Source organism: Syngnathus typhle, linkage group LG3, assembly GCF_033458585.1.
Source record: "Syngnathus typhle isolate RoL2023-S1 ecotype Sweden linkage group LG3, RoL_Styp_1.0, whole genome shotgun sequence".
Lineage (NCBI taxonomy): Eukaryota > Metazoa > Chordata > Actinopteri > Syngnathiformes > Syngnathidae > Syngnathus > Syngnathus typhle.
In genome coordinates this window covers 8,032,349-8,049,314 of record NC_083740.1, presented here as the reverse complement: position 1 = coordinate 8,049,314, position 16,966 = coordinate 8,032,349, and the positions used below count along the sequence as shown (strand labels likewise).

The window sequence follows — 16,966 nt, the reverse complement described above, 5'->3', positions numbered from 1 at the left end:
GTTAGCCAAAGTCACTAAGATGCAGTGTAGAAAACTGTATTTACAAAATGTACAAATAGTGAAAGACAACAAAACCAATTTCCACAAAACTATGAGGAAAGGGGAACAATAACACACCAAAAAAAAAAAAAGAACTGCACTATGAAACAGCCCAATGACATAGGTTACAGTTTGCTTCCTACCTGATGCAAAAGAAAACAGATTTGCTTGTATATATTACATCAATGTACTAGAGCAAACAGTGCAAAAATGACTTGACCAGCAAACAATGAAGCCACAAAGACCGAACAAAACCAGGAAACATGTACAAGCAATTGATGAGACAACAAGAAACACCTAGACAAGTTGCTAAGGGATTTGATCGGAAGATACAAGGGACCCGGCTGGTGAAAACAATGACATAACCAACAAACATAGAATGATCTCACAGAAAACAAGAACTAAATAAATCTCATCAAAGCCAAATCAACAAAACCACAGATCATGAACGAGGAAGACATTTCTTTAGAATAAGCGAAATACGGCACTGTCAGTGTCCAGTCAGCATGCCTTTGTTTTTATAGAAAGAAAAAAAATTCCTCCACTCATTGTTAAGTTTGTTATTGTTCTCCACCATTTCTGGCCATAGATGAAGGGACCCAATCAAATGTGCGCAAAGGCTCACACACAAAGTGAGATAGCAAAGAAAACACAGAGCACTATCTACCTACCTGGAATGTACTCATACAGCGACTGAAGCGTTCCAAGTTCTGACTGAACTAATGGACAAGTAAGACATAAAAAGGTGAGACTCTTTGTATTTAATTTGGTTAGTTCAGAAATTCAGATTTTTGTTGGAGATCACATTTCATGCTTAAAAGGCAGCATGCAGTGTTTCACTAAAATAATTCCAATTCCAATCGTTTCCTCTTGCCTGGTTTAATCTGTTGTAGTGATTTGAGAAAAAGACAGGTTCCTTTGTGATTTCAGTTTCTTCTCATCCATCACCATGAGCACCAAGTGGTCCCTCCTGCGGCTGCTGGCCATGGTCATCATGCTCATAGATCTAACTCAAAGCTTCCAACCACTCTCTATACTTAACGGGAAGTCCACCTCGCACCGTGAAATCACCATAAGGGCAATTCTCCGAAAGACAGCCGAGGTCTGTCGAGACATTGCTGCTGCAGCGGGACAGGAATTCAGTCTGACTGTAAGAATTTAGGCTTGTACGTTTCTTTAATGAAGTGTTTGTCTACTTTATGTTTCTCATTGTTTGGGAGGTGATCTATGCTCCTGCACAATGCAAGGTATGAAGAAGCGCAACTTATAACAATATTTTGATTATTATTAGTGTCGTTGGTGCATTACATCATGGGGCTGCTCTGTTCTGGCTGAGTTTTGGGTCCTTCATGTTGTCAGTTGCTATGGTCCTTTAATATGTCACAGGGTTGCTGGCTTTCAGTATTTAAAATTGGGTTAAAGGAAACGTCATCAGAAAGGTTTCTCCCATGATTCTTTGTTTGGCGCACTGCAACAGTGGCCAACTCTTTATTACTTTGTTTATGCCAGTCTTCTTCTGCCAGCCTTCTGTTGGGTAATTTTAGGGGTTATTTTTTATGGCTATTTTCTGCCTTTTTAATTGTTTGATATATATTTTTTAGATTATTTATTTTATATTTTTTATAACTTTATAATGCTCTTCACATCACGTCATGTTCATAGTTTACTGCATCACTTACTCCTTGATGAACAAACAGCCCAGAATGTTGCAGAGTAAAGTGCAACTTAAATCATGGACGTTGAATTTAAGATTCAAGAGTTTTTTATTCGCCATGTTTGAGCATGCCAAACAAGGAATTTGACTTCAGTAAATCACACCCTCTGTTCAACATGTAGATGGGTGAAATAAAATAAAGGTAGTGGAGGGATTCATAGTCTTTATATGTTGGCTTGTGGGGTGAAGGTGAAGATGTAACATTGAACAAAATTAGGAACATTATGAATAGTAGATCCTTACACTAATGCCGTGGCCCATTGTCAAGTTGTCCCCTGCCTTAGCTCAACCTCAGTTTTGAGTCAACAAAACTCCCAAATGCAATTCTAACCATCAATTCCTTTCCCTTCAGATTGATGACAGTCTAACAGCGGAACGAGTGCACAAGGAATGCTCCTCGTCAACAAGCTCTTCAATCCTGTCAAGTATCTTTTTTTCTGCTTCCATTGTATCGATTTACTTGAACAATGCAAATGTGGATTTAGCGTATGCACTCAGTGGCGAGCATCATTTTGATAACGAGGCCTTCCAGGAAGGACGAGACTTGATCACACAAGGTACAGGATTCCTTGTTGTATGTCTTTTTTTGTACTGTATATCTTTTTTTTTTACGATCTTATGGGGGAAATACTAGGGCTTCATTGAACTCTGCCTGACAATAAGTGACATCATCAGTTCTGTTGATCTTAAAAACCTTTATTTCATTGGGTTTGTCCCATGCTATTTAGTCAGATACATGTTTTTATTTCCACTACTAATTGTCTTCCGGTTGAATTATTCTGATTAGGTATGTCTGCTGTGAAGGCACGCATCAAACAGGCAAATTTTATCGCAGGCCGTAAAACACTTGGACAACTATGTCACACTCTGCAGGTGATTTCAAAGATGATTGATCTTATTGACATTGGTTAAATATACATAGTGATGAAATTTTGAAGATGAAATGAAACCAATAAGTATCATATGGCCTGAGTAAGTTGTGATATTGTTTATTTCTAGGACTTCTATAGCCACAGCAACTGGGTAGAACTGGGGAACACGGATCCTTACAATGCTCTCATCAAACCTGACCAACCTTTTGAGAATCTGGCAGGTAGGTTGCCAGATTTATTCACAACATGGCATTTGTTTCACAAGATTTTACTTGGAATGCATGTTAGGTACATGTGAAATTAACCCAAATTACTTTTAAAAACTTAATTGGGAATGTCTAAGATGTGATTATGCTGATCATTGTCATACATTGAGTGCAGGGCCAAATGATCCCACGTGTAGAAACTGTGCAGGAGAGAATTGTGACAACAACCTTTTGCCTAATGTGCTGAAAAAGAGGCTACTCACCTCTGGCTACTTCAGTGTCTTCTTCTCGAAAAAGCCAAAAGGTAACTCATGTTGTCTTTTGACAATACTTCATCTGAACTTAAAATTGGGTTGGGTTGGACTGGCACTGAAATGTGACTAGTAACGTCACGAACGATGAACCATTTCGATATTTTGTCCTGAGTACCTTTGTCTATTTTGTGTCAGACGAACCACTATCGCTGGCATCGGGCATAATTAATCATCAATAATTGGCTATGAGACTCAAATGTTATAAGATCTGCGGTTGTAAGCAATCTTAAGTTTGTGTTCCAAGGCAAATGCAGCCATGGAGGTTTTTTAGACCAGACGAGCAAGCAGGAGCCAGTGGGGGGCATTAATAAGGATGACATTGGATCCAGTCATGGCTCACGTCACAGTCAAGCAGCCAATTTGGCTGTGACTGCTACTATGGATCTTCTGGAGGACATCAGACTAGCTGTAGGAGACGAGAACTTCCTTCGGTAAGGGACTTTAGAAAAAAATCATTGGGTCTAAGATGACACTGATCAGGATGAAGACAAGTACTATGGGTTGTCTTCTTTGCATTCCTGCAGGCTTATGGGTCTCTCCCAATTCTCCGTGCTGAGTTTTGTTATCGACACAACAGGCAATACGAGAGACGGCTTAGCCCAAGCTAAGACACTTGCTTTAAACATTATCGACAGCAGGAGAGGAACTCTGCAGGAGCCACCGGCCTACACATTGGTTGCTTTCAATGATCCAGGGATGCAGGGGGCACACACGCATTTCATTGTCAGGGATTAAATACAGTGGTCCCTGGACTTGCAAGCGCGACAATTCACACATTTTGGTGTTACAGGCGATTAATTGGCAGATTTATTGGTTGTGTGTGTTTTTTTGCGCACATGAAATTTGAGTTTGTTTGTGTAAAAAGGAAAGGAGAGCAACTGTAGCCAATGCAGTTTCAGTCATTGTAGAGTGGTGCAAATAGTCAAAATTATAACACTTGCAAGCAGCTAAAGTGGGCTAGAACTCACATCTGGACACTCACACAAACACTGAAAAATGTCGCACACACATATGACACTCAACTTGCTCAAGGCGAACAGAACTTATTAGTTTTCATGTTTTCATCATTACGATTGTAATTGGCTATCAAAAGCATGTAACAAAAATGGATCTATTTGTAGGGGACTGGAACAGATGAAATAATTCTATGGGGGATTATTGATTTGAGATGAGTAAATTGTGCTATGAGGTTGGCCATGGAATGAATTAAGTTTGTAAGTCAAAGTATCACTGTAGTTTTGATTTCCTATTGGTTCAGGATGGATGACAATCCACTAGAGTCTAATAAACGGGCGTTCAATTGCTTCCGGCAGGTTTTGGACCCCTGATAGCAACAGCAAATGCAGACAAGTTCAAAGAAAAGATCAACGCCCTGATTGCCGATGGAGGAGGTGACAACCCAGAGCTGAGCTTGTCTAGACTGCAGGTATTTGCTCTCAATGTCCATTTCTGTTTGGAACATAATTAACTAAATGCAATGATGTAGTTTTAACCTCAAAGTACATTTCTTTTGAGATAAAATTCAGATTTTTGTCATGTTCTTTTTTTTCGCCTTAAGCTTGCCCTGACCGCGGCTCCGCCTTCATCTGAGATATTTGTCTTCACTAATACTCTAGCAAAAGATGCACACTTGAAAAACACAATTTCTGCCCTTATTGAGACCACAAAGTCAGTAGTAAGTGTTTTTCATTCTTCTTGCTCCCAAAGTGCCATCAAGGTCATGAGTTTCAAAACCTACAGGATTTTAAAAAATGTTCCTTAAATGAATAAAAAACAGTATATCAAATAAACTTGATGTGTTTTCTCTTGCTTTTTTAGGTGACTTTCCTGCTGACAGATGTCCTACCCCATAAGCGCAAAAGAAGCCTTAGGGATGTATTGCCTCGGGTTTTGAGCCAAACAGATGCTCAGCTCTACCATGACCTGGCACAAGCTTCTGGAGGTCAGGCCATTAAGGTCAGCAGGTCAGATTTTGCTCTGGCCACAAGTGTTATAAAGGACTCTTCGGCCAGTACTACGGTAATATAAGAGCAAAGGATACATACAGAATAATATAGCACATGTACATTTAACATATGTGAATGTCTCTTTTAGGTGATAGTTTTTCAAGGAGTGAGAAATCCCGGAAGGCCTGCTCTTTTTATGTTTGATGTTGACGGCTCACTGACAAATAAAACTATCTACGTCACAGGGACCTCATCTCTCGACTTTAATCTCATCAGCCCAACAGGTAGGTATTTATAGTAAACATCAGCCATGCTGTTTGTATATGAAGAACTTGCCACTCCTCCATTGCAGGTGTATCTCAGAGCTCCAGTGAGTTAAGTGGCCCACTGGCTTCTTTGAGCATGGTAGGTAACCTGCGGCGACTGAGTCTCAACAATGACACTGAAACAGGACTGTGGCGAATGTCTGTAGACTCTAATGACCCCTACTCAGTTAAGGTCACAGGTCAGTAATCAAATCTGATTTAAAGAGGCAGGTACAGTAAATTGTTTCATGAATGTGTTTTGTTAATGCTAACATCAGGTCAAAGCCCAGTTAATTTCATCTACAACCTTGTTGAAACCAATAAAGGACTCCATGCAGACGTTTTTCTAAAGGAAGGACGTCCTCTTGCAGGTCGGATATGAATTTCATTCTCATTTCCCTCGGTCATCATCCCTCTATGCCCTCTTATATTATGTTCAGGTTATTGCAGAAAAATGGCATTTATCTCTCCTGTGCAAAATTTCAGGTGAGAATGCCACCCTGTTGGTCACAGTGACAGGAAGTGACAGTATACATGTCACAGAGGTCACACTGTGTGACAGCTCAAGCCCAACAGAGGTCAACGGAACATTGCAGGCATGTTTGATGCAACAGAATTCTCATCAACCAAATCATTTAATCCATATACAGAGAGTAGATAGTAGTAGATAGATAATGTGTCATATCTGTGATATATATTTTTTTTTACCTCAACCTTTCGCAACAGTCCTTAGGAGGTTCCAACTTCTTGGTGACATTTATTGAACCTCCAAGGGGTAATTTTGTTGTTCGACTGAGAGGAGAAGACAGCAGATTATCCTCAAGGTCAACTGCAAGATGGTTCCTGAGGCAGGCCTCTACTCAGATTAGAACTTCAAGCATCTATGTGACTGTGAGAAATCCTTCAGATCTATACCAAAGAATAGCATTTACCTCACATTAGAACTTCTAAAGTCATCATAATTTAAAGTGCCTGAAGTATCGAGGGCATCCCCAGGTCCTGAGACCGTAAAATAAGACTGGTACCAATACCTGGTATCAATTTGGTATGGTATGGTATAATTTAGTTGGTTTGGATGGATGATAGCATTCACACTAACCCTAAACCTAACCCTAACCCAACAAACACTCGAAATTGCACTATTTTCCTCTTCTCCAGGCTCAAGCCAACAGCACCAATGTAGAAGCAGGCTCTACCACCTCCATCCGTTTCAATGTCACCACTGCCAGTGGAATTGGGGCATTCATGGTCCGTGTCACCAATGACCGCGGCTATAACCCCACATCACCCAACTCTGTCACCTTAGAAACGCATAGCGGAGGGAACGCCAACGGCATTGTGACCCTCACTGCTCCTGACGGTGCAGCATCAGGAACAGAAGTGACACTTAAGATTGAGGTGGAAGACGCAGCTGCCACTGATATCAACTATGTTGTACTTAGGTTTTCAGTTACTGATAAGGTAAGAGAAAAGCAATAAAGGTGATTTAAGAGTCTGATAAACAGTGGGTTTTTTTGTTTTTTTTTTTAAACCTTGACATCAGTTCTTATTTGTATCAATCTGGCTACAAATGAATCAATCCCACCCTGTTCCAAAGGGGACTGAAAACGTAATCTATTCAGAAATATGTACTTATAAGCTTTCAAACCGCTTTTTTTTTTTTATCCTGACTCCCGAGTGTGTTTTTTTTAAACAGTTGTCTGTTGTAACCACTTCTTTTATTTTTTGTTTTAAATCTCTAGCACGGAGATGTATTTGAAATGTAAAGTGTATTACAAACATATGGGGAAAGCCCTGTTTAAATTACCCACGCCTGGCAACAAACAAATCAGTGTGAAAATGGGTAAAAAGAGTAAAATGATAGCCATAGTATTCTTTTGTTCACACAAGTTGCAAGGTCTTACCTTAGTAGCTTTTTCTGACAGTTTCCGCAGTAACTTCCGCTAAGGTAAGACCTTGCAACTTGTCTGAACAAAAGAATACTATAGCTATCACAAATGAAGACCTAACGAACACAATCCAACTAAATAAAATAATGATGTATGTACAGACCCATTTCAGTTTGTAAACAAAGATGCATCAATGAACTACTTTTTTTTTTTTATTTGTCTTGCTTTGCTTAGTAAAACAATAATTACAATAAAGAACCCAACGAAATACAATAGATACAATTGTCAAAGTGGAAGAACTCAGCAACTATCAGATGAAAAATGTTTAGGGCGTACTGCACAAAGCAGAAACAGACAAGAATACACAAAGTAGTTCATTCATCTTCTACTTTTTGGGACAGGCCCCAATTGTCAATGTAAGCACAAATGAAAAGTGCAGCAGGAAAAAAAAAAAAAAAAGTTGGTCCTTCAGAATGAATTTATCCTTCAAGTACAACCGCAAAAAAGGGGGAGGGAGGGGGGAAGTCATCATAAAGCATGTTCATCTCACTAAAAAGAAACTTTTCCAAACTCTACAAAAATGTGTCCTGCAGTGAAAACAAAGGGTACTATTGTATGAAGTGCACCACTATCACCAGCAGCATTACTCAATCAAAACTCAATACAAAGTATTCAACTTGAAACAACAATTCCTTCTTAGATACAAGCATATTCATGAAGCTGCCAACCATATCACGCAACAAGACCTGTCTATTTTAAGACTTTTTAGTTACAACGGTGAAACATTCCTGAACAGATTCAAATGCAAGGAACTTCCTATACTAATCAATGAGAACAGCATTTACATTACTCTTTTAAACAGAGCAGACCATATTACATAGTTGGAAATTGTGTTTTTTTTTTTTATTGTAACAGCCCATCGTAGATTAAATGTATCCCTGACAAGAGAGATGGTATAATACCAGAGTTGTCTGTGTACTCCTTACAAAAAGATGATAAGACAAATACGACAATTAATGATGAACTGTACAGAATATTAAAGATTTTATGCCAAGTAAGACCACAAGAGGATGCTCATGTTATCACTACCAGGAGAGCAATAGAACACATTGCCCCATTCACAAATATAACTGGGCTGTGCAAAACGCACACCGGAAGTCAATTTCAAAAGTAACAGCTAAATGGACGGCAGAATAAAAACAAAAATTTAATAACAAGTTAGCCCTGACACATGCAGTTAAACCCACAATGACGGACAAACTGAGCTAAAACAGATTTTTATGTTGTGATCTTTTAGGAGACACAAGAAAGTGGAAGAAGACTGTATAGGTAAGAACATAATGAAAATAATTCATATCCTAGAATGTAGGAATATGGAATGATTTTATTGTATAGTTGCTTAGAATGCTTGAGCCTTAAAGATGATGCAAAAACATTGTCAAAATTGTGAGAGATGTGAATTACTTTCAAAAGGAAGAAAACAATATAGTTTCTTGTGTCATTTGATTTCCAGACAGATCTTCAACACATGCAAATTCAGTTCAAATGTTTCACAGGTTAGAATCATTTGGGGCATAACTGCATGTCTATTGTCTAATGATGCCTAGCTCAGCTACATCACCGCGGGATGCTGTAGGCCATGCACATATGAATCTAGGAGGATTCCATACTAAAAGTAGTGCACAAACAGCAAAACAGTCTTTTGGGGCAAAATCCTAGCATGCCCGTTGGTAAGGCAGATGCATTTAAACAAAATTGTCCAGTTCACGAATATTGTGCTTTTTTTTTTTTGTATGTTTTCCCACTAAATTCTCACGTACTTCCTGAACAGAAACCCGGTGCTGATATACGGTTTGTTAGATTACATGTGACAATGCAGTTGAGGCATGCAGAGGCACCAAGTTGAAGTAGTTTGTAGGCCTGTAGTCTTTCATGCTCACGTCTCACTTAAAATGTATTTAATATAAAATTATAGCATTGAGGCATTCATCGAATTGCATCATCAAAGGCATTCAGTCTGAAAACTGCATATACAAACATCCTTCATGTGTACATAAATTAGGAACATCCCATGCAGCATATACAAGTACTTTGAACAATTGAATAATTCCCCATTACTTATGTACTGTAATATTGTGTGATGTTCATATTGTCTCGAGTTGTTGAAAAGTAGTACTCGCCACATTTTTGTAACCTTTCATAATTTTCACCAGGTAGAGAGAATATATTGACTAGTTGGGTAACATGGCAATAAAGAAGGATTCTCTGCTCAATCACTCATCAGACAAAATCGATGCAGTTATGAGGCGAAAGTGTCTGCTCGGCTAACAAAGCACATACTCAAGTCAGCTTGATGCACATGCCCGCATCTTTAGATAGAGCTTTGCGGTACCCTTCCCTTCACTGTGAATATATTACGGTGTGTAAAAGTTCCTCTAGAATGCCCCCGCCCCCATTTTTAAAAGTGGTACGTTAACAGAATTTAATAAATAAAATAAAAATGTAAAAAGAAAACTTTTTTTAGGGCAATGGTGCCAAGGAGCCCATCAAATAGTGCAGAGATTGAATCAAGGTGCAGATAGATTATGGTCACCAATATGGCATTTCGTGGAATTGTCTTCTAGGAAGTAGCTTGGTGTCTTGACAGGTGAATAAAAACAAACATGACCTATGACTTTTTTGGGGGGGTAACTTTTGTTAACAGTTCAGTCTTTCTGGAGGTCTATTGAGTGACACACTAGTTATGTTTGGTCAAGCTAGAGTTTCTAAAGTTAGTTTTATACAGCACTGTATGCACATGAGCCATTCAAGCATACATACTGACCGCAAGTTGGGGTACGGTAACACTGTCGTGCCAAAACTGCCAGTGTACTTAATGGCTTTATTACGTATAGGCAAACATTTTATGATTGTAAACAGTCCGTGGGTTCAGCATTACAAGGAATAGGCTGTGTTGTAATATAAAAAGTGGCTGTTTGGCAACAAGTAAGTAGAGTAAGTCTACAGTGACATCTGTAAGTCGAGGAGGGGAGACCTGAGGTATGAACACTGATCTTGTAATGCTTTGTGTACTTTAGGAAATACTCTCGGCCCCTAAGAACATAACTGCAGCCTTTTTCATGTGAACTCGCAGTTTGTGTTGTGACTAAATACAAAGGGAAACTGGTGGCTCTGCGGCGCTAGTATAAGGCATCTATTTTTTTTTTTTCACCAACTAAGGAAAGCAAGGGAAATGGCAAATTCAAAGGATCGCTACACAACAAAATTAAAGATGAATGGAATTGATTTGTTGTCCAAACTTTTGGAAAAACACACAGAAAAAAAAACAATCATTGTCGTGCAGACATATCTGAGAATGCCGAAAGAGTGAATATTTGGGATTCTGGGGTTAACAGATCAAAAGTGGAAGTGGGGAAGACATTCAGAAAGGTCCATCTACTGCTCTCCCATCTCAGTAGGATCGGCGCTGGAGCTGGAGGAAGGCGATGTTGAAGATTGAAGGTGATTCAAAGAAGGAAGTGGGCCAGTAGCAGATCCATGCTGCACACCGCTCGGAGACGGCTCGGAAAGTGTCAGGGTTTCTGGAGCTGACTTTTTGCGGGGCCTGTCCTTGGACACGGAGAGGGAATCGGGTGCATCGGTGCACAGTGGAGTGGAGGGGGCGCTGGCGGGACCAGTGAGGGAACTGGAGGATAGGGGGGTCTCGCTGATGGAGATCGACGGGGGGAACATCCCAATCTTCTGGTTGGTGGCCTCCTGGATTGTTCGCTCAAATTCTCTCACCTCATCCATTGTCATGTCTGGGTTGAGGAGACATTAAATGACAACAATGAGGTGTTTGGTGAAAGATGAGTGAAAGAGGCACAGGACAAACGCATAGTCCTATTTTGTTGTTTTTGTATAATCTCATTGTATTTTGTGTCACCTCTTTCTAGATCTCTGAAGATGTTGTCAAGCAGAAAACAACTTTGTATGAATAAAAACAATTGGAGGTCATCAAATATCAAAGGTTCATATTAGAGGGAAAAAAAGAATGAAAAAGTCACATACACTTGCTTTCTCATGGATCTGTATGGCATCCTGTGAAGATGGATTTGTTGTGGAATGCTCTGCCTGTTCATGGCAAACTTTAATGTTGGTTTTCTCATACATATTTCTCTCGTAATTCCTGACGTCATCCCAAGTCATATCTGGAAGAAGGAGGGAGGGGGCAAATCTGGTAACTCCTCTGAAAAGGCACTCCGGCTCAGGGAGAGGGGAGAAGGTGATGAAGGTGGCGAAAATGCAAATAGTTTGCGCAGGAAGCTTAACTAGAGGAATAGCATGTAAAAGGACAATCATCCCAAGTAGAAGAGTCAGACAGAAGATTTTCAAGATGCAGACAAAGCATAAAATCCAGAGGTCCAAGATGAAAGCTGGGATGGGTTTGGCAATTCTCCATCCAAAAGAAATCCATACGTTGAGATCAACGGAAGGGAAAACAAGGTGAGTGGAGATTGCACAAGCACTGCAGACTAAAGCGTTAAGAGTCATTCCAAAAGGATGGATGCAGTTAGGAAGTTGCAGGACTGGCATTTGCACGGTTAACTTGTTGGAGTGCAGGTAAGGTGAAAGTACATGCACGATAATAAATAGTAACAGTTCTGGAAAATTCCCAGTAGAGGTTTAAATTTCAGTAAATGCCTATTCTCATACACTAGGGGAAAAAGTGTTGGGACAAATACACCCAAATGGCATTAATTCCTTCCATACGAGATGAGTTGCTCGAGGGCAATGCTGAGAATGAACAAGTACACTATAATTTTGAATTCATCCACTTGTGTACTGGAACGCATGAGAAAATACAGATAATGTCCAGTGGGACACATTATGCTGATTCAGGGAAGAAGCCATAATCAAGTGCATGGGAAGACTGGCTTTAGTATTATATATAGTATGATAATTCAATCATTCCAATTATTTGGTTTATATTGTGTGCATGGAATTTAAAGACTACATTGTGTAACCTGAAGAACGATTGACCCACCAATCCATTCATCCACCCAAGCAAAGGCCTGCCTATGTCCAAGCAGCAAGACATCACGAATCAACTGCAACACAGAAAGAGTTGAGCTGCCTTTTTTTTCTTTTCATACAGACTTCTTTGTTAGCAGAATTATTTCGGAACCAAATTCGACAAAACCTTTGTTTCTGACCTTGTGAACAAACTGTTCCACACGCGTCTGCAGACCCCACACCTCAAACTTGACTGTGACCAGTTTGTACGAGCACATGATGGGATGCTGCGTGTCCCTCCATCCTTCCTGAAGCACGCCCCGCGATGTCTTCTCTGACTTGAAGTATCGCAAGTCCTGCATTGGTGCATTATGAACACGCGCAGAAGAATAAACTTGTGTTATGACAGCAACAAAGGAGAGCTTAAAGTCGAACATATGATTACAAAGTGTTTTAATGTTTTTTTATTACAATCCAACACAATGGAAATAGATTACAATGTGTCCTGTTGTCTAAGTTTTCAACTTCTATTATTTTCATTGTATGATTCAAAATGAATTTTAATTTAATATTTTTCTGGAAATCCACTCAGATTGAAAGTGTGAATAAAATTAGCTCATCAGACAAAGACAAAGTGCTTGAAGCGATAAAGCATCATTTGCCGATAGACCCCCCCCCAGCTCACCTCTGATTCCTTATAGTAGCGGTCAGGAATGTCATCATAAGCGATGTCGACAAAACACACCTCCCTCTCCTGGTCCTTCAACTCGGAGTCAAAGATCTGGTAAAACAAAGACTTTGGTTGACAAAACAACTATTTGAAGGACTAAGGATGGAGTTTGTGATTATAGTGTAACACTCTACAAACCCAGTAGGGGGAACCATGCTCATGTTTTTATTTCTTCACAAGGCGCCAAGCGTTTCGATGACATTATTATACACTGATGGGTCACAACAATAAAACCGCTTAAAGATTCAGTGTAAAGCCAAGAGTCCTCCTATAAATTATTCATTCATGAGCCCTGCTCTGCTCTGCTCTTCATCAGTATGTTATTAGCATACCACTGCCCAATAGTCACCAAATGGCTTTCTGTAGCTATAAAACAGCTGAATAGTGTGCATGCGTGTGTGTGAGAGGGAGTAAAATCTCTCACTTAGGCTCCTCTCTGTCAATGCTGCAAATTGTAATTGTCTGGTCCCCCTGTCAGTCATGGGTCCCCGGCAACTTAAAGGTTCTGATCAGAAACAAACTACACCCAATGAGCCAAACTTTTAAGGTTCCAGTGTATAAAATATACATTGGAAAGAAGAGGAAACATTTGTGTCTATTTGAGTCATCACTACATTTTAGGAATAGTGTCAACATTGTAGCGCTCATCATCTTAATCTTTTGAGGAACAGCATTTAATCCTTCAGTATCCCTCGAGGGGGAGATTACAGTTGACTGTTACATTTTTATACACACAAGAGATTGTAAGTCATGCAGTGGTATCTAAGTGCATGTATGACAGATGTTGGGGTGAAGGACACGTTTGTACAATGTGGTGTGTTCGTTGAAGGTTCTACGCTTTAGCCAAGGTCACTTCAGCTGGGCTTGAACATGAACCGATACCTCTAAAGCCACGGTTCTCAAATTGGGTAACTAAGCACCAAGGGTCCATGAGCTAGCTGTAGCTTGAGCTCCAAGAAATACATTGCAAGAAACAATCGTGTTAATCGTTTATTTACAGAATGAAAGGTGAAATATCACAAGAAGCTATATTTTTAAATTCACCTTTTCCTTTGATAAACTTTGCTTTCATACCATATCACAACTATGTTGAAAATGTATTTTCTTTTTTTCCTATGACATTTAGTGATGGTAGACATGGTGCCATCCAGTCAATGTGTCAAGCTTTTATTTTTCCTCAACTTTCATGGCTAATCGAGCTTGATATCTTTAAGAGCAGCTGTGTGGCTTCCTGTTGGGTCAGCACTTTGTCACCAGGACGGATGTGAAAATGTTCTTTCTATACTGTTTTTATCTTACCCTTCCAGGGTGTCATTGACAATGTGGTTGAGCACTGCTGGCATAAAGGGGGTGATATGTGACATGCATGCTTGAATAGGGATGAACAGATGGCAAGTTGGGGTGTTTAAGAACTGAAGACAAAAACATGCGGGTATGTCAACGACCGACGGTTGAGAGAATTTTATAAACTAATATTTTAGGTTTTTTTCCAGAAAATAAACTAAATTAATAACAAATATTACAGTTATAAATCATTCAATTTTAGAGATACAATTGCATGACCATTCAATTAAAAAGATTGTGAGCAGGCCAACAAGTTGAGCAATTTCTTTGGCAGCCTCAAATCTTATGCAAAGTGATCTTCAATATTCCAAATGGCTCATGCTGTGCCAAATCTTTGACAATTCATTGTTCTCTACTTTAATTTCAGAGTGCACTTACGTTATCATTGCTACCTTTGTTGTCCTCGTATTTCGTCTCTATGTGAATGGAGAACTTGGGAAGGAATGAGCACTGAAGAAAAAAAAAAGGGCAACACATACTTTATTTCAGCATGTGCAAGTCAGCTTATTTTTTTCTCTGCTCCATAATTCACATTGATGTATTACAATTCAACTCCAGTTTATGAATCGCAACATAAAAGTGACTCGTAAGCTAAATGCTGCTTTGAAACTTCATTGGAGTCGTGAGAAGAAACGCTGCCAATGATGCTGTAATCTTAAACTTGATAGCAGTTAGGCACAGAGCCACTTGACAAAGTGAATTCAGCCTTCACGTGTCAACACTGACACATGTATGGCAAATTCCTCCCACACTAAAAGAAATATCAAGCATTCTGTCACTGCCTTGTCACTGACTTCTTTTCCATCCTATTAAAGTGTGGCTCGTGATGTTGACATTTATTATCTACATAATAGACATCCAGAAGCAAAGTGCAGACCAAAATTATACAGTGAATCTTCAACACTAAATTCATCACAGCTCACGTGTCACATTGTCAGTGTCATTATTGCAACCATGCATCATATTATTTTTTAGGGTACCGTATTTTCCGCACTATAAGGCGCACCTAAAAACCTCCAATTTTCTCAAAAACCGCCTTATAATTCTTATATATGGACAAATATTGAGCTACTACGGCAGGCGTGTCCAAATATATAGACTTATATATGGACAAAGTTTTAAAATGGGCCATTCACTGAAGGTGCCTCTTATAATCCGGTGCGCCTTATATATGGACAAAGTTTTAAAATGGGCCATTCATTGAAGGTGCGCCTTATTATCCGGTGCGCCTTATAGTGCGGAAAATACGGTAAATTCCTTTTTTTCCCAGCATGGAATCACTGCAAAGTAATTTTATTGTAAATGTTAAAAACTAATGAGTCAATCTTCTCAAAGGACTGCATGCACCTAAAATAGCACCATTGCTACTATTGTTGGTTGTGTAGCGGAAAAAATCTAAGATTTGAATTGAACATATGTAGTTGTGTTTTGTTTCAAATGTGCCTAAGAACAAGCTGAAAAAATATTACCTAATAAGCTCTCTCGCTTATCTTCAAGATGCAATCTGATATACTGTATGTCCACAAATGGTAGGAAATATACTTACTGTGTATTCTACAGGGTGAAGGATACGCAACCAACCATCCATGTCATGTCAGGAAAAGCACAAAAACAAAATTAATTGCTGACAACTTCTTAAATAGCTTAAAGTATGAACACATTACATTTATATAATAACACTGATGAATGAACAACCAAATACATTCTCATGTTGGGAACATGTTGATGTTTTCACTCTGCTGGCCAAGTGAGGAAGAGAGGCTGCACAAGTGTGACTTACGGTGAGATGGCTGAGTCACCATCAATCAAGTTGTTAAATGTCAGCATGCCAGGCAGCGTGCACTGTCTGTTCTACAGCTTTTCTCTTAAGGGGCATCAAATATCCTTGTGTGCAGGTACTTGGGTTGGCAGCACGTAGCTTTATAGTAGCACTGTATAAGTTGTGCGTCATGATAAACGCTTATTAAAGTCAACAAGGAGGTTTTGTTTCTATTGGTGGGGGTTTGTCCAGTGCAGTTTAAATGTGCTTGCATGGGATATCCCCAGGTAGGCCTGATTCCGCCCACATTTTCAAAACATGCATCTTAGCTTGACTAATTGCAATGAGAGTACAAATGGTTGTTTCTCTATATGTGCCAGTTTCTGGTGTGCCCCGTTTCTCGCCCTCATGGCCGAATTGACTCATCACAGAACAGAAAAACTCTTTTGGGGGAATGAGGGCCAACTTCAGTTATTGTTTGCAGTCATAGTTTGAATAAACTGCAACTAAGATGTAGTTGGAGCTGAGTTTTGCACTTTTTCCACATGTCCCTTCATGTACCGTATTTTCCGGGCTATAATGCGCACCTAAAATCCTACAATATTCTCAAAAGCAGACAGTGCGCCTTATAGTCTCGTGCGCCTTATATATGGACCCGAAGCATTGTGTCATGAAATCAATCATAAGTGGCCCGCTGAAGACTATGAATCATGAATCAAAAAGATTATGGATCATTACTTTGTGATTATAGAGTAATTTGTTGCATCTGAAGTCGAAATAAAAAAGATAACATGGAGAATGATTTGATTTGGATTAAAAATCTGACATGATGCATTAATGATGCGCCTTACAG

At 39.4% G+C, this 16,966-nt stretch overlaps 2 protein-coding genes across 2 annotated transcripts in view; one reads left to right on the top strand and one right to left on the bottom strand.

Moving 5' to 3' along the window:
* Positions 1-63: 63 nt before the first annotated feature.
* LOC133151979 (von Willebrand factor A domain-containing protein 7-like) lies at positions 64-7,809 on the top strand. Its single transcript, XM_061275434.1, has 17 exons — positions 64-784; positions 970-1,189; positions 2,106-2,310; positions 2,541-2,626; positions 2,753-2,846; positions 3,007-3,135; positions 3,390-3,576; positions 3,670-3,840; positions 4,460-4,571; positions 4,704-4,820; positions 4,964-5,164; positions 5,240-5,375; positions 5,444-5,596; positions 5,675-5,767; positions 5,883-5,992; positions 6,123-6,287; positions 6,555-7,809. Exons 2-17 carry the CDS (start codon positions 989-991, stop codon positions 6,873-6,875), a joined length of 2,481 nt encoding a protein of 826 aa, XP_061131418.1. The 5' UTR covers positions 64-784; positions 970-988; the 3' UTR covers positions 6,876-7,809.
* A 309-nt stretch (positions 7,810-8,118) lies between these two features.
* Positions 8,119-16,966, bottom strand: part of LOC133151982 (cytoplasmic phosphatidylinositol transfer protein 1-like) — a 35,083-nt gene continuing 26,235 nt past the window's right edge. The window contains exons 4-9 of the mRNA XM_061275438.1: positions 15,901-15,908; positions 14,733-14,804; positions 12,966-13,061; positions 12,481-12,636; positions 12,312-12,375; positions 8,119-11,085 (exon numbers count right to left, since the gene is read on the bottom strand). Of these exons, the coding sequence (XP_061131422.1) occupies positions 10,721-11,085; positions 12,312-12,375; positions 12,481-12,636; positions 12,966-13,061; positions 14,733-14,804; positions 15,901-15,908 (761 nt within the window). The 3' untranslated portion in view covers positions 8,119-10,720. The remainder of the gene's footprint in view (positions 11,086-12,311; positions 12,376-12,480; positions 12,637-12,965; positions 13,062-14,732; positions 14,805-15,900; positions 15,909-16,966) is intronic.